Source organism: Fusarium proliferatum (assembly GCF_900067095.1).
Source record: "Fusarium proliferatum ET1 genome assembly, contig: FPRO_scaffold002, whole genome shotgun sequence".
NCBI classification, from domain to species: domain Eukaryota; kingdom Fungi; phylum Ascomycota; class Sordariomycetes; order Hypocreales; family Nectriaceae; genus Fusarium; species Fusarium proliferatum.
Genome location: NW_022194791.1, coordinates 4,190,863 through 4,209,331, shown reverse-complemented (window position 1 = coordinate 4,209,331; position 18,469 = coordinate 4,190,863). Strand labels below are relative to the sequence as shown.

General features: G+C 48.5%; 7 protein-coding genes and 1 non-coding gene across 8 annotated transcripts; 2 read left to right on the top strand and 6 right to left on the bottom strand.

Annotated features, from left to right (window-relative positions):
• Positions 1-3,310: 3,310 nt before the first annotated feature.
• On the top strand, positions 3,311-3,679 carry FPRO_02423 (uncharacterized protein; the record flags this gene model as incomplete). The annotated part of the gene is made up of 1 exon (XM_031227477.1): positions 3,311-3,679. The coding sequence occupies one exon, from the start codon at positions 3,311-3,313 to the stop codon at positions 3,677-3,679; it is 369 nt and encodes a 122-aa protein (XP_031077910.1).
• A 688-nt stretch (positions 3,680-4,367) lies between these two features.
• FPRO_02424 (uncharacterized protein) lies at positions 4,368-5,158 on the top strand (the record flags this gene model as incomplete). Its single annotated transcript, XM_031227476.1, has 2 exons — positions 4,368-4,908; positions 4,956-5,158. 2 exons carry the CDS (start codon positions 4,368-4,370, stop codon positions 5,156-5,158), a joined length of 744 nt encoding a protein of 247 aa, XP_031077909.1.
• A 148-nt stretch (positions 5,159-5,306) lies between these two features.
• Positions 5,307-5,864, bottom strand: FPRO_02425 (uncharacterized protein; the record flags this gene model as incomplete). Its single annotated transcript, XM_031227475.1, has 2 exons — positions 5,307-5,473; positions 5,519-5,864. The coding sequence occupies 2 exons, from the start codon at positions 5,862-5,864 to the stop codon at positions 5,307-5,309; spliced, it is 513 nt and encodes a 170-aa protein (XP_031077908.1).
• A 691-nt stretch (positions 5,865-6,555) lies between these two features.
• tRNA lies at positions 6,556-6,627 on the bottom strand. The gene has a single exon. It is a non-coding gene; the product is annotated as a tRNA-Gln (tRNA).
• A 280-nt stretch (positions 6,628-6,907) lies between these two features.
• On the bottom strand, positions 6,908-8,647 carry FPRO_02426 (uncharacterized protein; the record flags this gene model as incomplete). Its single annotated transcript, XM_031227474.1, has 1 exon — positions 6,908-8,647. The coding sequence occupies one exon, from the start codon at positions 8,645-8,647 to the stop codon at positions 6,908-6,910; it is 1,740 nt and encodes a 579-aa protein (XP_031077907.1).
• Positions 8,648-9,407: 760 nt separating this feature from the next.
• On the bottom strand, positions 9,408-10,712 carry FPRO_02427 (uncharacterized protein; the record flags this gene model as incomplete). Its single annotated transcript, XM_031227473.1, has 3 exons — positions 9,408-10,083; positions 10,135-10,409; positions 10,473-10,712. 3 exons carry the CDS (start codon positions 10,710-10,712, stop codon positions 9,408-9,410), a joined length of 1,191 nt encoding a protein of 396 aa, XP_031077906.1.
• Positions 10,713-12,080: 1,368 nt separating this feature from the next.
• FPRO_02428 (uncharacterized protein) lies at positions 12,081-13,979 on the bottom strand (the record flags this gene model as incomplete). Its single annotated transcript, XM_031227471.1, has 1 exon — positions 12,081-13,979. One exon carries the CDS (start codon positions 13,977-13,979, stop codon positions 12,081-12,083), a length of 1,899 nt encoding a protein of 632 aa, XP_031077905.1.
• Positions 13,980-15,430: 1,451 nt separating this feature from the next.
• On the bottom strand, positions 15,431-17,772 carry FPRO_02429 (uncharacterized protein; the record flags this gene model as incomplete). Its single annotated transcript, XM_031227470.1, has 3 exons — positions 15,431-16,202; positions 16,247-17,211; positions 17,260-17,772. The coding sequence occupies 3 exons, from the start codon at positions 17,770-17,772 to the stop codon at positions 15,431-15,433; spliced, it is 2,250 nt and encodes a 749-aa protein (XP_031077904.1).
• Positions 17,773-18,469: the final 697 nt, after the last annotated feature.

The following is an 18,469-nucleotide window of genomic DNA, read 5'->3' as shown; positions in this document are numbered from 1 at the left end:
CCGTTTTCTGTTGTGTTGGACCCTCCAAGTGCCCACCGAGACTCACCAAAAAGATGCTGTTGCAGGTTGAACACAACTGCGACAGAATTTCTAATACCGACCAACTATTATAATACAGTGTTGACCACTGTCTATTCGTTGGACCGATCCTTGAGCGGTGTCGGTCAGGGCACCGAGTTCGGTACTGATTTGCAACTCTTGTGACTTGACCTGCAAATCTTTGTCTGAATTGTCACTCGAAGGAACCCTTCTGGTACATCGCTCAAAGATCATTGCCGGTCAACGACTTAGCTGATCGCCTTGCAACTCCTGCCAAACCCAACAAGTTGGAATGACAAGGAAGAAAAGCGGCCAAGGATATTTTCGAGTATCAAAATTGGCTGTGCCTGGACTTACACCGCACACTCGGGTTCTACCCCCTCTTGGCTGTGATTTCAGCCTATTTTTTTATCCTGCGGTTCATCGGCGCTTTACAGCTTTGGCTTGCATATCAGTTTGATCTCTCCGGCAGTGCGTTAAGCCATCAATCTGCGTCTCTCATCCCTTTTGCTCACTGGTTATGGGGTTACATTTCTCTCCGCCCTCGGAAACACAAGGCGCCATCCAGCAGCAAGGGTCCAGGTACCCCTTCCACTAGTCTGATGTCATGGATCTGCATTCCGCCGCGTCAACTTCCCTACAATGTCCCTAGGTATCAGGTCTTGCAGGCTCAAGTGCGAAACATGACCAATATCACAGCACAGTATTCTCGAAAGATCAACGGTCAACGAAACGGTCACCGTCTTTCGAAACCTCCAATCACTCACTTTCCAGGAACGCACAGTCCAAGACGGTCACCTTTGCGCAAGTTTTTCGCGCCCCTCTGATAATGATCATCAGCTCTTTGACTAGGTCCGCAAATCGCAATCTTCTCGTCATTCTTCGCACTATCCAGCGTCTACACAAGGGTGTTGGTGTCGTTTTGGAAGAAACGTGGAAGAAAAGTGGTCCACGGTTGTAACCGACTGACAGCGACAGGATATTTCATCCTGGACCATCTCCTGTCGTTTAGGCAGAACGTTGTTCTCGCCTGGATGTTCCCCGTGACAAGGGCGTAGTGATATGCCGGACCTGTCAGAAGTGAAGTCATCGTGAGAGGTCTCCCGAGCCAAGAACTTGAAGCAACAGCGATACGCTCAATGTCACAACACCTTCTAGTCTTGAGAGTGGTCTCATTTTCTTAAGATCACATTGGTTTCTCTTTTTTTCCCTCAACGTCATCTTGCCCCAAGCTTTCGCCTGCGAGCTGACTGACTATCTCTCGGAGACACTTATTCGGCCGAGCGGTTGTTTTATAGGGGTCCCTATATCGCTACCGATAAAAATGGGTGCATGGGGGTCAAACCTGTCAAGGTCGTGTTTAGCCCGTCCGTTGGGCAGCGATTCGGTTGTCAAGCTCGCGAGCCTCAATGGTAAGTGACAGGTAGGATTATTCGTTTCGTTCCCCTCCAAACCCTCTTTTTCACTTCAAATGTGCTCAATGAGGATGTTCACGATGATTCGGAGAAAAAAAATAAAAACGCCGATGACCCAACAACTTGTGGTTCCTCAGCACAGATTACAGTTTGAGGTTGTCGGTGTCATTGAAACATGTTTTCAGTGGACGAAAGTTCTTTGATCAACATCCTGCGTGCCTCTGACTTTGCACTCAACTGATGCCGATCCTCTTCTTTTCGTTCGCTGTTTGTCCCACAACTTGGAGTTCATCTCGGAAATCCTTCTCCATTTCTGTCAAAAGGTCCACCCATGGTCGGCTCTTGGCAATCCCGCCCCGCTCACACTCCTTGGCCCCATCCCCGTGAGAAGAGAGCGTCAATCTAGCGGTGGACGATAGGTCCTCGAGGGGAGAAGCAGTCACTGTCACTGTGACAGAGATGCAGACCAGTGTGGTGAGCCTTGTCTCAGCCCCGGAGCTGAAGCTCAGTCTGATCGGGTGGCTGACGCCGGTTATCTTGGTTCCCGTCGATGGGTTTCACCAATTGAACTTTCACCAATGCCACAATGCCAATGATTTGCACTCATCATTGTTGCGTTTTCAGTCTCAGCCAATGCCCCTTTGACGATGCAACGTTTATCAGTCGTTGGCCGACGTGGACATCAACTGATGATCTTAACACAGAGCATAACGCCCTCGACACCCTTGACTTGATATGCACACTTTGACAAGTACCCCGCTCTGTCCCAGTACTGGTACTACAATTGACTGGAAACACCAACCAGATGTTTGTGAACTGTAGACGGCATTATCGGCATCCAAGAATTCGGATACATGTTTCAGGAACTATGAATCATTGGAAGCAGTGTCTCAAATTCTCGTGATGATACTGTACGACCATATTGATGAGCATCTCTCTTCTTTTTACGAGCTTTGGCTGTTGTGTAACACCCTCCCCGCTCCTCCGGCATCATGAGTGACAATCTCTTGCGATGTTATGCGTCCTGCCGTCTGACTTAGTTCGTCAAGTGACTCTGAGCCGTCGGATCGGCGGGCTGCGTTTACAGTTTAACTCTACCGACGCAAGGCGATCTCAAGGACGTGTTTGAGACTGAGAGAAATGCCTCTAGCATTCTCGAGCTGTTACCATGTCTGATTAGCCGTGTTATATCCCTTGACACTAGCCAACGTCTGCCACGACATGAAACAACTCATACTAAACATGGGTTTTGGCAGCCGCCCCCATATATCGATTGGTATTCGTCAATATCCATCACTTCAGATGCTACTCAATATCGAGCTTTAGTTTCCCCATGACCTCTTTGAGCTTGATGCAAGAGTCCTAGTGGGCGTTTAGAGTCACCAATACCTCGTGAGTGCAGATCTTAATCCTGCATATCTCACCGTGATTCTTATCAATTCTGCGCATAGCCTTTGGCAACGGTAGGAGTCTGCTTGATTGTGCATTTTTAGCTCAAACGGTTGGATCCAAGCGGATGCACTCTGCTTGGGTAAGCTGCAGGCTGCTTTCACGGGGTCAGCAACGTTCCCGTTACAAATGCCTTGGGATATGTCGAAGCGACTTGTCTGTCTTGAAGAGCCAAGCTACGATGATTATTCCGATTGCCTTTTCAAAGGCAGTATGGAGTCTTGCTCTCTTTGGCAGGAGGTTTAGACAATAACGTTGCTGCATTTGTCATGGTCAGCTTACCAATGATATCATTGTGTTCTCGTTATTCATGGCAATGGCTATGTTTCTACAGGATTTAAGGCTGTGCCGGTCGATGCTGAGCCCAAGTGTGACAGTATCGATTACCTGTCTGTATTTCATTCGCAATGGAGCAGTTTGAATTTCACCCCGCTACCACATCTTTCAATCGTGCTTGGTCGACTATCGAATCAGGCGTCGATGAACTAGTCCTCAACGAGGACTCGCAGACAGGCAGACGTACAACATTACAGCGATGGCAGCCTGGCGCCCGCAATCAACAGGACATTTTCATCCACGACTACGTTGAAGAAATTTTCATGGTCGAGGGTGATTTGTACGACCAGAATCTGCAGCAGGGTTGGGAGAAGGGCGCGTATGCGTACCGAAAGCCCGGGATGCGGCATGGTCCTTTCAAGAGCGAAGGCGGATGTTTGATGTTTATTGTCTGTATTCCCGTGGATGCGAATGGTAAAGAGGCTGGTGATAGAGTCTGACGGGTAACTGCATTATTCCCGTTGAAGTTTTCGTATCCTGCAACTCAAAGGGTGTCTGCTGTGCCTTGCATGCGGATGATTTCCGTGAATCAATATGGGGTCGAAATGGGATCGGAAAGGAGGGCGTTTAAGGCCGGGGCCGAAGTTCGGGATTGGTTCTCGGTCTTGACGAGACTACACAGATTACTCCTGCAAAGACAGTCAATCTGGTGCTTTAACGGAATGCAATTCGTGACAGCAAAGTCTCACGCGTGTGTATATATGTGCACAATATATGGTGCTGAATCTTATATCTGTTTACAGGCTCTTGGTGTGGATCGTAGGCAAATCAAGCGGAACGTATGTGGCATGTACAAAGTGACAGGGTCTCATGATCTTCTGGCCTGAAAGTTTACACAATGGATCTGTCTGATCCATGTAATCATACCAATCTTTCACATTTGAACGGTTAGTTGACAGGGAACAGATATTATGGCATGTCTAGAAGGCATGCAATGTTAGTCCGAGAGTTCGGTCATGATATGTCGGCCTCGGTGATATCAGCTCAACACTAACATCTCTCCCGATCTGAATTACCGTGCTCAGCTCGTAAATAGATCTTTCTGACTCATATTTCATGTATATAAAATAAGAGAATCCTTCTGACTTCAAAACATTATCACCGTCTTCATCACCAACTTCCATCACCATGGCACCGTCACCAACAGCCCTGCAAGCTCTAGAGGCAAGTCCTCGCGTGCACGACCTCCTCACCCGGCTTCACGCCGAATCAGAAGCTCAAGAGAAGACCATCTCTCAAACCTGGTTCTACTTCAAATATCTCTTCGGCTTCTACCTTACCGGCAAAACATGGTCTACTTCCGCAGACGCCCACATGAGCGATAAATTCGTCGCTTTAGAGCAAGATAAATGCCAATTCGTGTATCTTCTCGCCCGCAGTATCAACGCGAAGAACATCGTTGAGGCGGGAACTAGTTTTGGTGTTTCGACGATGTATCTTGCTCTGGCGGTGGGACAGAATGTCAATGCTATGAGAGCGAGGGGTGAGAAAGTTACGGGGAAGGTTGTTGGTACGGAATGGGAGAGAAGTAAGGCTGATAGGGCGAGAAAACATTGGAGTGAAGCCGGTGAAGAAGTCGAGCCGTGGATTGAACTGAGGGAGGGAGATTTGAGAGAGACTCTTTCGGAGGTGGGTATGCCTGAGGAGATTGATATGCTGCTCCTCGACAGTAAGTCCCAAGAGCCTTAATTTTGAAGAGATGCTAATGTTGAACAGCTTGGATACCAATGGCTCTTCCAGCTCTAGAGATCATCAAGCCTCGTCTGAAGAGAGGAGCTATCATTCTAGCTGATAACACAAGGATGGCTAAGGCGCTGTATAAGGAGTTTTTGGATTATATTCACGATCCGAAGAATGGGTTCAAGACTACTACCACGGCTTATAGTGGTGGACTTGAGATGATTGTGTATCTACCTTGAAACAAGTCTGGACATAATGTTGATTTATGGTTGGAGTTGAGATGAAGGTTAGAAGTTGAGGTCTAAAAGCTATAAAGAGTTTATCTGATACAAGGGCTTTAAATGCACTCAAGACGTATAAGAGATTCAGAAACGTGTGGTCCTCCCATTATAGTGAAAAGTTGAGGCGAGATGCTAGTCTCCAAGTATACCAGAGATGAGCCCCTAAACCAATCAAGTTCAAATGAATACACATAGCATGCGAAGTCGTAAATCTCTTCTTGATAACCGCCATCGTGGAACTCGGCCCGTCCGCCGTCTTCCCTTCCAGCGTCCCTATCTCATCAGCTTATATCCCACAGAAGCAACGAAGTAACTTACCCTGCTCAACACGATCCAGCATCAACTGTCTCGTCCTCGGTCCAAACACCATAAGATTAAGCCCCGAGACGAGTCCTGATATCGCAAAGGGTATCCAATCGCTCTTGTGCTCGGCAAGTGAGAGAGCACCGTATGGAGGGAGTGTTATGGCTGTGAGGAAGAGGAGGAGAGCTTGGCCTTGGAAGAAAATAGGGAAGAGGTTCTTTTGCAAATTGATGTAGGGAGTGCGTGGGAGGTGTTTGAAAGTGACTTTTGTGATGATGAAGGTTTGGTAGAGTTGAGAGCCGAGAAGGGTTGAAAAGGAGAGGAGGTGGACTGGTGCGAGGAGTGCTGTTACAATGGCCATTTTATCATAGAATGATTTGCTTCAGTGATTTTGATTTATTGATGGTTGAATATTAATGTGGAATATGATTTGGAGCTGGTGTTGGACGTTTCTTATACTTGAGGTTGAAGTGCTGTTGATTGGTGTAAGTTAGATCCGAAGGTATTCGGAAGTTAAGCTTACGTCTGAGAAGCGGCGTCATAAAGAGTAGCATTCGTAATCGGCCAACATCGATTTGAGCTTGTAGATACTGTAACAAAAATACCATAAATATCATTTCAATTAAGCAATGTCTCGTCCATATTCTTGTAGTACCGAAGCACGCAACGATGTTGATCACATCAATGCAAAGCATATGAGACATTTAGCTTCGTTCATAGTGCATCACAGTTACTTTACTTTTTCATAACTATGTAGTTTCATACGCTACGGAGTATACCGTGAGCCTGTTATGGAAGTCTACCTAGTCCTCCAGCCCCAGATACGCCATGACCGTCAACGCCGGCCAGCTCTTAACCCGGGGCCGGACATCAAGACCCACTCCAACATCCGGCCCCGTTCGGCAGCAGAAGATTTCTTCGGATTCATAGCTAGGTGAGACAAAAGAAGAAGCATTCATCACGTCATACGGATTTAGTGCACGCAGGCCATGCGAGATAGTGAAACCATCAGAACCAGTTTCACTAACAGAAGCCAAGTCACATAAAAAGAAAGGTCTCGGAGGGAGTCGAACCCTCGCTGGCGGAATCAGAATCCGCAGTCATAACCGTTAGACCACGAAACCTGAGCACATGGCAACTGTGTGAATGCCAGTACTTCGATTTGCTAACTATACATTGAGAGACAGCACAGCGAAATCAACTTGAAGACTCTCATCTAGAGTCTCTCTCAAAGCTGTTTTCATTTAGAGCAACCAGAGATTGAATTCACTCATCCTACGGCTGAGGTATATCGTGAACCAAGGCATTCCGGAAGCAAGACTATCACACAGTCCACGTCAAACGCAAACTCAACAAGGAAATCGCATAATCCATAAACATATCATCATATACTCATAATATTCCCTAAGCATCAATGATCTCAAAGTTCACAAGAACAGAACACTGCGTCTCATGTCCCTTGAGATCCAACATGCGAATAAACCTCCATCCCGGCTCAACATAGAGTAATCTCACCGCCGCAACAGCAAACATCGGGTTCCTCGTCCAACTATCATCACTCTTGATAAGCATCCGCAAGAAAGTCAACTCATTATCCTCATACTCCCACGTCAGCGTCTCATCCCAAAGAGGCTCTGTTGGAGGTGGGTTTGGTCCTCTGTGAAGAAATTCAAGCTTGTGCTGCTTATACGGCTCTGTCTTGCGCTTGGGAGGGTCGCCTTTGATGTTATCAGGGTGGTACAGCGTGCATGTGAGATAGGGCTTGATGGAGTCTGCTTCTGAGTCGCCGTGCAGAGGGATATCTGTTGCGCCTGCAACGTGAAGACGGAGACGCTTGCTGCGACCTGTGCTCAGTCTTCCGTTTCCACCGGCGCGCAGAGCAGCTGGCTTGAGAACGTAGCCGTCTGTGCCGCTGAAGAGGGCTTCGTTGAGCTGGTTGCTGGTACCAAAGTTTTGCAAGTTCAACGCACAGATCTGAGCTCCGATTCCCCAGTAAGGAACGGGCTTGAGATTAGTGGATGAGATTCGCGTGCCCTTGGGATAAACGCGCATGAGATGGTGGGCGTTGTGTCGAGCGATATGTGATGCGTGCTCGGGAAGATGAGATGCTAGCCCTGATTCAGATACGTTGATAAGATGGTGATGAGGACCGTTGGCGAGAGATCCCTCTTCGAACCATGAGTTATCCATTGGCTTGACAGACTGCGCATAGACGCCCAGCTCAGCGAGCTCTGGAATGATGATGGAGGGCTCCTCTTTCTTTCTCTTATCCTTGTACTCCTTGCGCGCAGCCTTTTCCTCTTCTTCGTCTTCCGAGTCATCCGAGCTGCTGTCGCTGCTAGAAGGCTCATCCGTAAAGTGATACTCAACAATAACAGCAATCTTCGCACCAAGATCCTCCAGCTTCACATGTTGACCAGAACCAGCCTGTTCTTCATGTCCGATATGTCTAACGGCCTGGCTCAAAAGTCGATCTCCAAAAACATCCCGCATAATATTGACAAGGCGCATCTGACCGTAAGCATCGCAGTGGTTCTCCAGCGACAGTAGAATAGGCGAGGCTCTGAAGCCATACTTTTGCGCATCAACTGCTTCTTGATCCGCCGAGTTTCGAATCGTCTCACACACCAGACGAAACGAAATGTTGGATACTAGAGTATACCCATGAGTGACCTTGGGCTCATCTCTATCATCGCTGTTATCCCACGCATCAATTTCAACACATCTCGCCCCCGTCCTAATCGCGCTCTCATACGCAGTCGCACATGAAGAACCATAAAGCTGGTGCGCCATAAGATAAGTATTATGGCTCGAGCTGATAAAGTACTCGGGCAGCGGATGTGACCTATCCGTGAGTTCGGGTGGTACGCGAATATGCGGTTTGCTGACGAGTTCCAAGAGCTCACGCGACGAGTCCTGAGAGTCAATCTTGGCTTCCTTCTTGGAGAGCATCTTCTCTTTGACGAGGAAGTCTCGTAGGGCGCTGCTGACTCTGAGGTCTGTTACCATGCGACGTGCGCTGTGGCCGCCGCCCGCGACGGTGTTGTTGTCGATCTCCTCGCCGAAATCTTCATCGTTGATGCGGCGGCTTTTGGAAGAGAAGGGGTTGAGGTCGCCGATGCGGGTTGCGAGTTCTGAAGTCATGACGTACGTTGTGAAGATGGAGGAGTGAAGGGAAGGGAAGTGGGATGAGATGAGATGAGGGGCAGCTGAGGGGAGCTTTCAGCTGTAGCTGAGCTGGAATGATTGAGACGTAAGAGTAGAGTGAGATGAGTATGTAATCAGATCATTTGATCAACAGTGAAAAGAAACAAGAATTATATGTCGCGTGGAGTCACTCATCATGGTTTAAATCAAGAATCGATATAGAGATGATGGAATGCACTGCCACGATCGTAGATTGTCACGTCTTGGCTTTTCTCACTGGCTTGAATTCTCCGCATCAAACACCAAGAATGAGGCGCCAAGCAGAACCTCACTAGCAAGGTCAGCTCTTCACCAAAAGTCCAAGACATGGACGTGCCAATATTCACGGCATCTGAAGCCGAGTTGGCACAGCTTTAATGAGTCGTTATTTGCTGCATCGTGTCTCTCTGTGGATACCACAAGAGCTTCGCCACAAATTGTCACCAGTCCAAGCTCTTGGGGTTTTGGTTGGTCTTGTCGTATTGTCTGCTTCAATGCCGAAGCCTGAGAATGCCTTACATTATCTGGAATTAATCATCCTGATCTTGACTTGTTTTCATAAGCTTAGCAATTAAGAACGTACATTAATATTTGTCGACATGCGACAAGATGCAGCACTCCTGCATTGTGAAACTTTTGGCATATAACCGACCGAGATTCCCCAAACCCAAACCATATTCCTTCCAAATTGCCATACCCTCAATACACTGACCGAGTCCTAAGATCGAAAGAAAACATCATACTGATTTTCCGAAACACGCGCTGGCATATGCTTATGCCCAATAATGCCCCTCGCTCTCTTCCTTCTTACATCCTTATCACCCAAGCAAACCCAGTAGCCTGTTCGAGGTTTACATTTCGCCAATGGCCTCCAGTGTCGCTCCACCTCACCAGTCTCGTGCCTCTGTTTCACTGTCCAGCCCTGACGGAGAGCAAGGCTGCGCTGTACAGCATACGTGCTTGTAGGATAGGCGACTGAGAAGTCAACATGTGGTTTGAGGTAAGGCACCATTTGGTCGACTTTCATGATAATATTCTCCTCCACAACTTTGATCCGCTGCTTAGTCGAGTACTGAGTCTCGCTGATTTGGCCATACGATTTCGGGATCATGTCTCCTTGTAGGGAGACATAGAGTTTCCTGATATTCAGAAAAAGATTGGGAATGGCCTTGAGAAACTGCCTGAAAGACTCGATATCGCTGAGGGGTGGAGCTACTCTAAAGTCTTCGTTGGTGTCGAGTATGAACCATGGTGTAAAGTCCCAGACTATTTCGACAGACGTGATGGCATTGAGTCGCTGTTGCTGAAAGAAGTCGTGCATGTTCAGGATCATTACTTTGCTCGCGGTATGAAAAGTGTTGGTGACGTATAGCACGTGAATTCCTTCACGATATCTACGTTGCAATGTCAGAGGGTGCTTCAAAAGACGGAGCTAGGGTGCATACGCTTGCTTGCAGGAGAGTAGCCAGCCCATGGCGCCAACGGAACACTTCTTGGGCCCTTCGCCAGGCCAGTGCTCACATTGTGGTCGAAATCCCTGTCGGCCATTCCATCCATAGACACACTCATCGTCGCATGGCTGAGGATCGTACCCTGGTCCGCGTGAGTCTATGCTCCCAGAGGGCGGAAATCGATGGCAAACGGAGCTTTTCCAGGCCCATTCCTTCTCCGACTGTTTGGACAAGTCAATTACAAGAGGGCCAGGATACAGGAGGCGGTTCTCGGGAGAAGTAGTGCCATACTATGGCAGTTGCCGAAGACCACCATGACGCTGAGAGTCGGCAAAGATTGGAGGGCCATAAATGAGATCCACGTGAATTGTGCGGTCACCAAATGCAAGACGCAGAATTCTCGTGCGGATTTCAGTTGGGAGTATTCGAAAAAATGTGCCGTTTGCCTCCTCATTTACACATTGAGGTGGTTCTGGAGTGAGCAGCCGTCGAGGTTGTCCATTATGTGAAGATGGCAGAGGAGGTGTGTTCATAGACGGTGTCCCAGGAGGTAAGGGATATCTTCTCATCATCTTGGGCGAGAATGATGTTCATCTGAGAAGAGGTTGTTGGGAGTTAAAAAGATGGAAGAGAAGCGTTGTTGATTTGGACCTGAGTATGGTAAACAAGGTAAAGACCTAGATTGCATCGAGGAAGGCACCAGGTAAAGATCGAAAAAGATATGAGAAGAATTATCGCGGTAGCAGTTTCTGCCTCAGTATGAGGCAGATCGAAATTTGCAGTAACGATATTAAGCCATACAGAACTTTTGAGCTCTCAAATGGGCGATAAGCTTTTGGTAGATTCATAGAAGTCGAAGCATCAACTTCTCTCGTCTCCAGGGTATCTCAAGGTCGCAAAATAGCAGCCTTGCGCACCAGGCATCAAGGCACCCAGAAGTAGCCCCACTACCCTCACGACGCGTAGAAAAAGAAAAATCTCGAAATTTTATTTGACTTCTTTTTTTCTCTTTTCTCTCCAATTCAAAATATTGAACAACGCAAAAAACCACGTTCATGTTTCTCTAATAATTGATGCGAGGTGCGTCGAAAGGCCTGCGCCCAGGACCATCGATTCAGAGGAACACAGAATGGAGAGAAAAGCGAACAATCTTGGGTGCGGTGCTTCCCTCGACGATGGGGAGGAGCGCAATGATTGAACGTACATACTATTACTTTGATGTAGTATCTTGTGATAAATGACCTGCTGATGGGAGTCAGGGTCTGTGAATTTTTGAGAGTGCTCGACTGTAACAACGCTGAAGAATGATCAACATTGGATCTACCCATGCTGCGTGACATGCACACATCAATGCACTGTATCTAATATGTTACAATGTGCATGGTCCGAGACTCTTCATTGAAAAGCAATGAGGCTGAAGAATCTGCTGCTTTCATTCGCTTGCAAATATCAGAAGCCTGTCCTACAGGACCGGGTCCAATCAATAGTGACAAACTCTACACTGTCAATATTAACCTCACATCTCACCCAAGCTACGATTCCTGCTACATCACAAGAAACAAGAACATTGAGGCAATCAGTTGAATTCGAGCAACTATTTCGAGCTATCCTAGCCATGCCTATCGACTCATGCCAAAAGCAGAATCGCATATATAAAAAGCAGCAGACTCAAACCATCCACTACCGTTATCCAGAAATAAGGTACAGCAATATTAAGCTGTATAGAAGAGAAAAGAGGAACTTGTCCTCCCGCATGGCCATATCCACCTGTTTATTTTGTCTCTTGTTATTCCTTCGAGCGTATTTTTGGCTAATTTTTGTAGATAAAGAGTGACAAAAATATCACCGACGTACTATACAAGCAAACGATCGGATTCAAAGTCATCGACACCTGAATATGTTAGAAGATGCTCGATATGAGAATATGATGTAGAACTTACTTATTCCTCCGGCATGTCGGCAATGCTGCGAGCTGCTGCCTTGATAGCAATGAGATCTCGCTTAGCCGCAAAGTTCTCAGCCTTGAAATCCCGAGTATCGTAGTGAGAGTCGGGGCCTCCAGGGCCAGTAGCACCATCATCGCCATCGACGGCATCGAGTACCGCCTCAGCAGCGCGCTTGGCCTTCCAGCAAGGTTGTCCTCGCCACATACACCAGCGCTTATCCTCCTGAAGAGTGTTGAGGTCGCGCTTGGCGGTAGCGTTAGGAGCAGCGTCGGGGAAGAAGGTCTCGAGCTCGAGGCTCTTGAAGTACTCCTCGGGACTACCGCGGGCAGAGAGGGCGATTAGGTTGGCGAGCTCGACGATGGAGCGCTTGGCCTTGTGGGCGGCGTCGCGGGGGAGATGGGCGGTGCTGGGTGCGTCGGCGGATCGGGTGTCGAGAGATCGAGTTGCGCGGAGGGCGTTGGAGAGAGCTTGACCAGCATCACGCTTGGCTTTCCAGCATGGCTGACCTCGCCACATACACCAGGGCTCGGGAGCAGCGTCGCGCTTAGCCTTCCAGCAAGGTTGTCCACGCCACATGCACCAAGGCTCAGGTGTAGCATCACGCTTGGTCTTCTTCCAGCAAGGCTGGCCTCGCCACATGCACCATCTAGGTTCGTTCTCAGCCTCGGGGGCGGGTTCAGGGGTAGCGGAGCGCTTGGTCTTCTTCCAGCAGGGTTGTCCGCGCCACATGCACCAAGGTTTGGGCTCAGGCTCAGCAACGGGAGCGGCCTCGCGAGTCTTGAGCTTCATCTTCTCCTTCCAGCAGGGCTGTCCGCGCCATGTGCACCAGGGCATAGGTTCAGAGACAGGGTCGGGCTTAGGAGCAGCAACTGGTTCAGCAATGGGCTCACGCTTGGCCATGCGCATCTTTTCTTTCCAGCAAGGTTGTCCGCGCCAGGTGCACCAAGGCATAGGCTCAGCAACAGGATCAGGTTGAGGAGCGGCGACGGGTTCGGCAATAGCCTCACGCTTAGCCATCTTTTCTTTCCAGCAAGGTTGGCCCCTCCAGGTACACCAGGGCATGGGATCGGCGACAGGGTCGGGTTGGGGAGCAGCAACTGGTTCAGGGATAGCCTCGCGTTTGGCCATCTTCTCTTTCCAGCATGGCTGACCACGCCAGGTACACCATGGCATAGGGTCGGCAACGGGATCGGGTTGAGGAGCGGCAATGGGCTCGGGAATGGCTTCAGCCTCACGCTTAGCCTTCATCTTTTCCTTCCAGCAGGGTTGGCCTCGCCAAGTGCACCACGGCATTGGCTCAGCAACTGGATCAGGCTTGGGTGCAGCAACTGGCTCGGCGATGGCCTCTCGTTTAGCCATCTTTTCCTTCCAGCAAGGCTGACCACGCCAAGTGCACCAGGGCATGGGGTCGGCAACAGGATCAGGCTGGGGGGCTGCGACGGGCTCAGGAATAGCCTCGCGTTTGGCCTTTATCTTCTCCTTCCAACAGGGTTGTCCTCGCCAGGTACACCAAGGCATAGGATCAGCGACGGGATCAGGTTGAGGAGCTGCAATAGGCTCGGGAATAGCTTCACGTTTGGCCTTCATCTTCTCCTTCCAGCAGGGCTGTCCTCGCCAAGTACACCAGGGCATAGGGTCAGCGACAGGGTCGGGCTGAGGCTCAGGAACTGCATCACGCTTCTGAGGACCGCAGAAGTGCTCACGGCCAGCCTTGCAGATGGCATCGGCATTCTTGTCGCCCTTCCCAACGAGCTCCTCGCATGGCTTGCCCTTGTAGTCGAGGTTGCAGAAAGGGGTGAAGAAATCCGGGCCGAAGTTGTCGATGGCGGACGGCGGAGGTGCCGCGAGTGCGGCTCCGGCCACCGCGGCCAGAGTAACGAAGGAGTATTTCATCCCAGGAGGTTGTGTGTCTTAGTAGTGAGTGTTTCGGAGTGTAAAAGTTGTGTTTAAGAAAGTGAGTGATACTCGTAAAAGAGTTGTCGTGTATCAAAGGTGTTTTGAGATATCGTTGTCCTTCTTTCGATGGGAACGAGTCTGAAGAGAAAAAAAGGAGAGTATTTATGATGCAAATGAGTAGTTCTTTATAGATTCTGAGGGTAATGTTCAGGATAAAGATTGACAAGTTGGCCATCTTGAGAGAAAGGGAAATTTGCCCGTGCATACACACACTTGCTCTCGTTGTGGTGTTGTAAGGCTTCTATTGAGGTCTATTGACGCTTTGCGGGGTCAATAAGCCCCCTTCGCTCTTCGGTTCGAACAGTAACAGTCAATGCGAGATTTCTATTCCCAATAGAACCAAATCAAAGACGATCAAAGACGGTACAAGCCACGACTTGCACGCAAAAGTTATCAAAGCTCCTCCAAGAGAGTGTGAGTAGCTTTGCGGCTTATTCACAGAAGCCATTGCGCAGACTATCATCTAAACCACTCCTAGCTTAACGATATGTGACACTTGCAACTCATTCACCTCGCTTTTTACTTGCCAGACGCGAATGCACGAGGATATTAACCTTGGCAGGCGGGATGAACGTTGGTTCATGCGAGTTGTCGGGTTATTTGGCTATTGACATCTGTCAGTGCTTAGTGAGGTTCTATTGACATCCAAAAAGGGTAAGGGGGCGGTTGTAGCCTACAAACGGCAAGAGGAGATGAAACAAACCTGCGTTCTCTTTGAGAAGTGGCTTTGAGAGAGTTTGTAAGTGTTTGAGAAAGAAAAATGTTTATTTTTGGTTTAAGTTGTACTTGGTGTGGTTATGCTATAGCTGTGCTATCGGTTTAAGGGGTGATGTCGTTAGTCACTGCATATCGAACTTCAAGATATGTCCGGTTCATGAGAAGCTATTGTAGCAAGCTGGCACAGTGGCAACTCAATATCAATACACCGTCAATAAAAATACCGTCTGTGCTGATATCTGACAACGCAGGTACTTGATATCCTGATCCGTCTGCCAGTGTCAAGCATTGCGGCTCCCACTCCCGACGGCAACCAATTGTCTATCAAATGTAGTGGATCCAAAAGTTCATATTCTCGATACCTATGAGAGACTTAAAAGAGATGGCAAAAGCATTGGCACTGGGAGAGTGTCGAGACTGTTCCGCCTCATGTCAACGCCACTCCTATGTGACCACTCAACATTGCAGACACATGAGCAGTCTCTTTGGCGATGATCAAAGCCTCATTAGAACACAAGCAAATCCTCGCGTTCAATTCTTTGTTATGAGACGCTGGGAACGTTCTCGGTTGACTCAAAATGGGTCTCAATAGATTCAGGGGTGATGGCTCTGACCCCTCAAAGAGACGCAACTTCACCTAGGCAAAGCCCACTAACTGCTCTATGTGTTCTTCACTTCCTAGGATCCCACTTCTTGTTCACCTGATCCAACAAGCCCTTCTTCCCCAACACCTTGGACCCCAGGATCTTCTCAAGACTAACCAGCTTGAAGCTCGCCTCAGCACTGGTCTTGCCATTGGGCAGTTGGTTCGCATCATCGTGCACAACCACCAAGCCATGAGGGAAATCCTTGTTCAGCGCCGTTCCCACAGCTGTTATGCCGTCTGTGTTGGACACGGGGTCGATCTGGCCGTCTGATGACTCTACGAGTGTAAAGGTGGTAACGTACTCGTGAGGAGCGGCTCGTCGGTAGACGTTGTATGCGCTGACGCCTTGGCATGATACGAGGATGAAACCCTCCGTGGGTTTGGAGCCGTAGACGAGGGTTACGCCTTCAACATCGCCGTAGAGTTTGCCATCGCCGACTTTGCCGATTACTACACCCTTGTCTTTTGAATCGGGCTCTGCGTCGTATCGCCACAGAGCAGAGGGCTCTTCGCCGAGGAAGATCCAGCCGTTTTCTTCGTCGGATACGCAGCCCTCGACTTGGCCTCCGCTGCCGCCTTGGAACTCTCGAACAAGCTTGGTCTGGAGTTCTCCTTTAGATGTGGAAGTGAGCTCGTACTGGAGATATCGTGCTGACTTCTCGTTAACGAAGAGATATTGCTTTCCTGTCTTGGGTGACTTGTAGGTGCACGAGCCGTAGACCTTGTAGTCGTCGACAACAGGGTGGATGCCACCGGCGATATTGGTCAGTGTGCCGTTGGGCAGCATCTCGAAGAGACTTGATCGTTAGCTAACTTCGAATAACAGACAGAAGCAACATACCAGAGCGTATCATCTGCTCTACAAGCAGCAAAAGCCAGGTCGACCTTTCTATTACCCGCCTTGAATCCATAGATCATATCAACGTTGTTTGGTTCACCAGCTGTGAAAGACTGGAGAAGATTACCAGCCAAGTCAAATACCCCAAGACCAGCTTCCTTTCCAGACTTCATCGTCGTGACGATCCGAGACTTTTCTGGTCCCTCAGGAGAGATCCAAATGGCAGGATCATCGCCATCACCAAGACGAGATTCAGTCTCGTAGGTTGGCTCAATGAGAAGAAACGAGCAGTGAAGTCCACCCCATCCCTTGTCGCACTTACACTCGTTAGGCCCAACACATTTTCCATGGCCAGAACACTTGTCGGTGCAGGTGAAGCTGCTGCAGGTACTTCCAGCGAAACCAGCGAAGCATTCGCATTTGTTCTTCTTGTCCTTGATGCAGTAGCCGTTGCCTCCGCAAGTTTTGCAAATTGGCTCAGTCTTGGTGTCTGTCTTGATCTTTCTGGGGTCATACTTGGTGTTGGCCTCAATTTTGAGCTTCTTCAAAGCGCTCTCGAGAGATGAGACGGCGAAACCGTTGACGTCCTCTGACTCAATGGCGTATGTTAGTGCACCAGTAGGATACTTGCTCATAGCACTTTGATATATGTTCAGACCCTGCACTTCAATATCTTCTTGTCCGGTCAAAGATAGTGTGCCCTTGAGTTTGAAAGAGGAATCGTAGACAGCAATTTTGTCAGTTTGAGCAACAAATAAGTAGTCCGAGCCCTTCTTGGGGACGTAGACGGCCAAGCCGGTCACATCATCTTCTGCCTTGCCAACCTTGGTGATCTTGGGCGCTTTGGTAGACTCCTTGAGCGGAAAGGCATAAACGCTCTTGTCGTCATCTGTAGAGATGTACATGCGAGACTCGGAGCGTGAGACAGCACATCCCGACGTTTCAAAGTCAGTAGGGAAAGTTTGGATCTAGCAAGTCAGCAAACATTATCGCCTCTTCTTTGAAGGAAAACACACCTGGACAAACTCAAATGACTTCTTTGTGTCCTGAAGAAGTAGCTGAACTGCTTGTCCCTTTCCAAACAAGAAGACATAATCGTTTCCAGCAGGACTCTTCCAACTGCACAGCGCAGACCAATCCCCTAGAACTTTAAAGTCTGCATCTTTGATCTGCTTAAACTTTGGCATCTCATAAGCGCGAACAATAGAATCTGGCTGAGCGATGGTGACGATGATATCCTTCTTGTTGACATCGTAAACAGTGGTGACAAGTTTGCTGCGTCCAGGTGTTTTCGCAGCGACTTCTTTCAACGGCGCCTTTGAGTTGAGATCATAGACGTGAAACCCTCCCTTATCAGGTCCTCCATCATTTCCAATCAATAGAGGATTCCGATCAGAGTAGTAAACGGCAGTCCAATCAGACTCAACTTCGCCGGTGTAAGCAGAAACCGCAACGTCTACGTCCACCGCCTTGACGAAGCATATCTGGAAGACAACAGCCAATAGGCCAACGAGACTTGAACCAACCATGATTGCTAGGATACTCTTCCTCTGCAGAAAAGAGAAGCCTCTATTGTTGCCTTCCATTGGATCCTTTTTTATATGATCTTCGCCCAAAGCACGTGCTGCGCTCAATTGGTCACTTATGCCGATGGATGGTAATAACTGAAATGTCCTGCCAATTTAGTCGAGGGCGACATCGAATTCTACACCGAGCACTTTTGTGAAACGATGCTCGTGTTGCAAAGGTGTAGTTCTATTGGGTAGGACAGGGATTAAGACTTCGGGGGGGTTTGTTAGCGGGCATGTTTATCGCATGTAGAGTTGTCTATTCACTGCAGAAATGTTATGATGATGAGGGAAATATGATGAGGCTAGACAGAATAAAGTAAATAAGCTTAATTAGCTTTATGACTCTATTCTAGTGTTGTGTTGTTTTGTGTTGGATGAATTTTGTACATGAATTCTTCTCGGCTTTGTTGTTATTTATCTCTGACCTATTGTTCATGCAACGCTGTTTCGAAACGTCGATCCTAGCCATTGCAATATTAAAAGCCGTTTTTATAGGAAACAGACTTTACTTGAAGCAGAATCTCAGCTATTCTCATAAGATCTTCACGTAAGATTTTAAATTATCATTAGTCTAATCCACCTTTGGAGCTTCCCTTCAGGCCCTCGGGGAGGAAAGAAAACTCGAGACCTTGATCCTAAATGACAAAAAGACTTA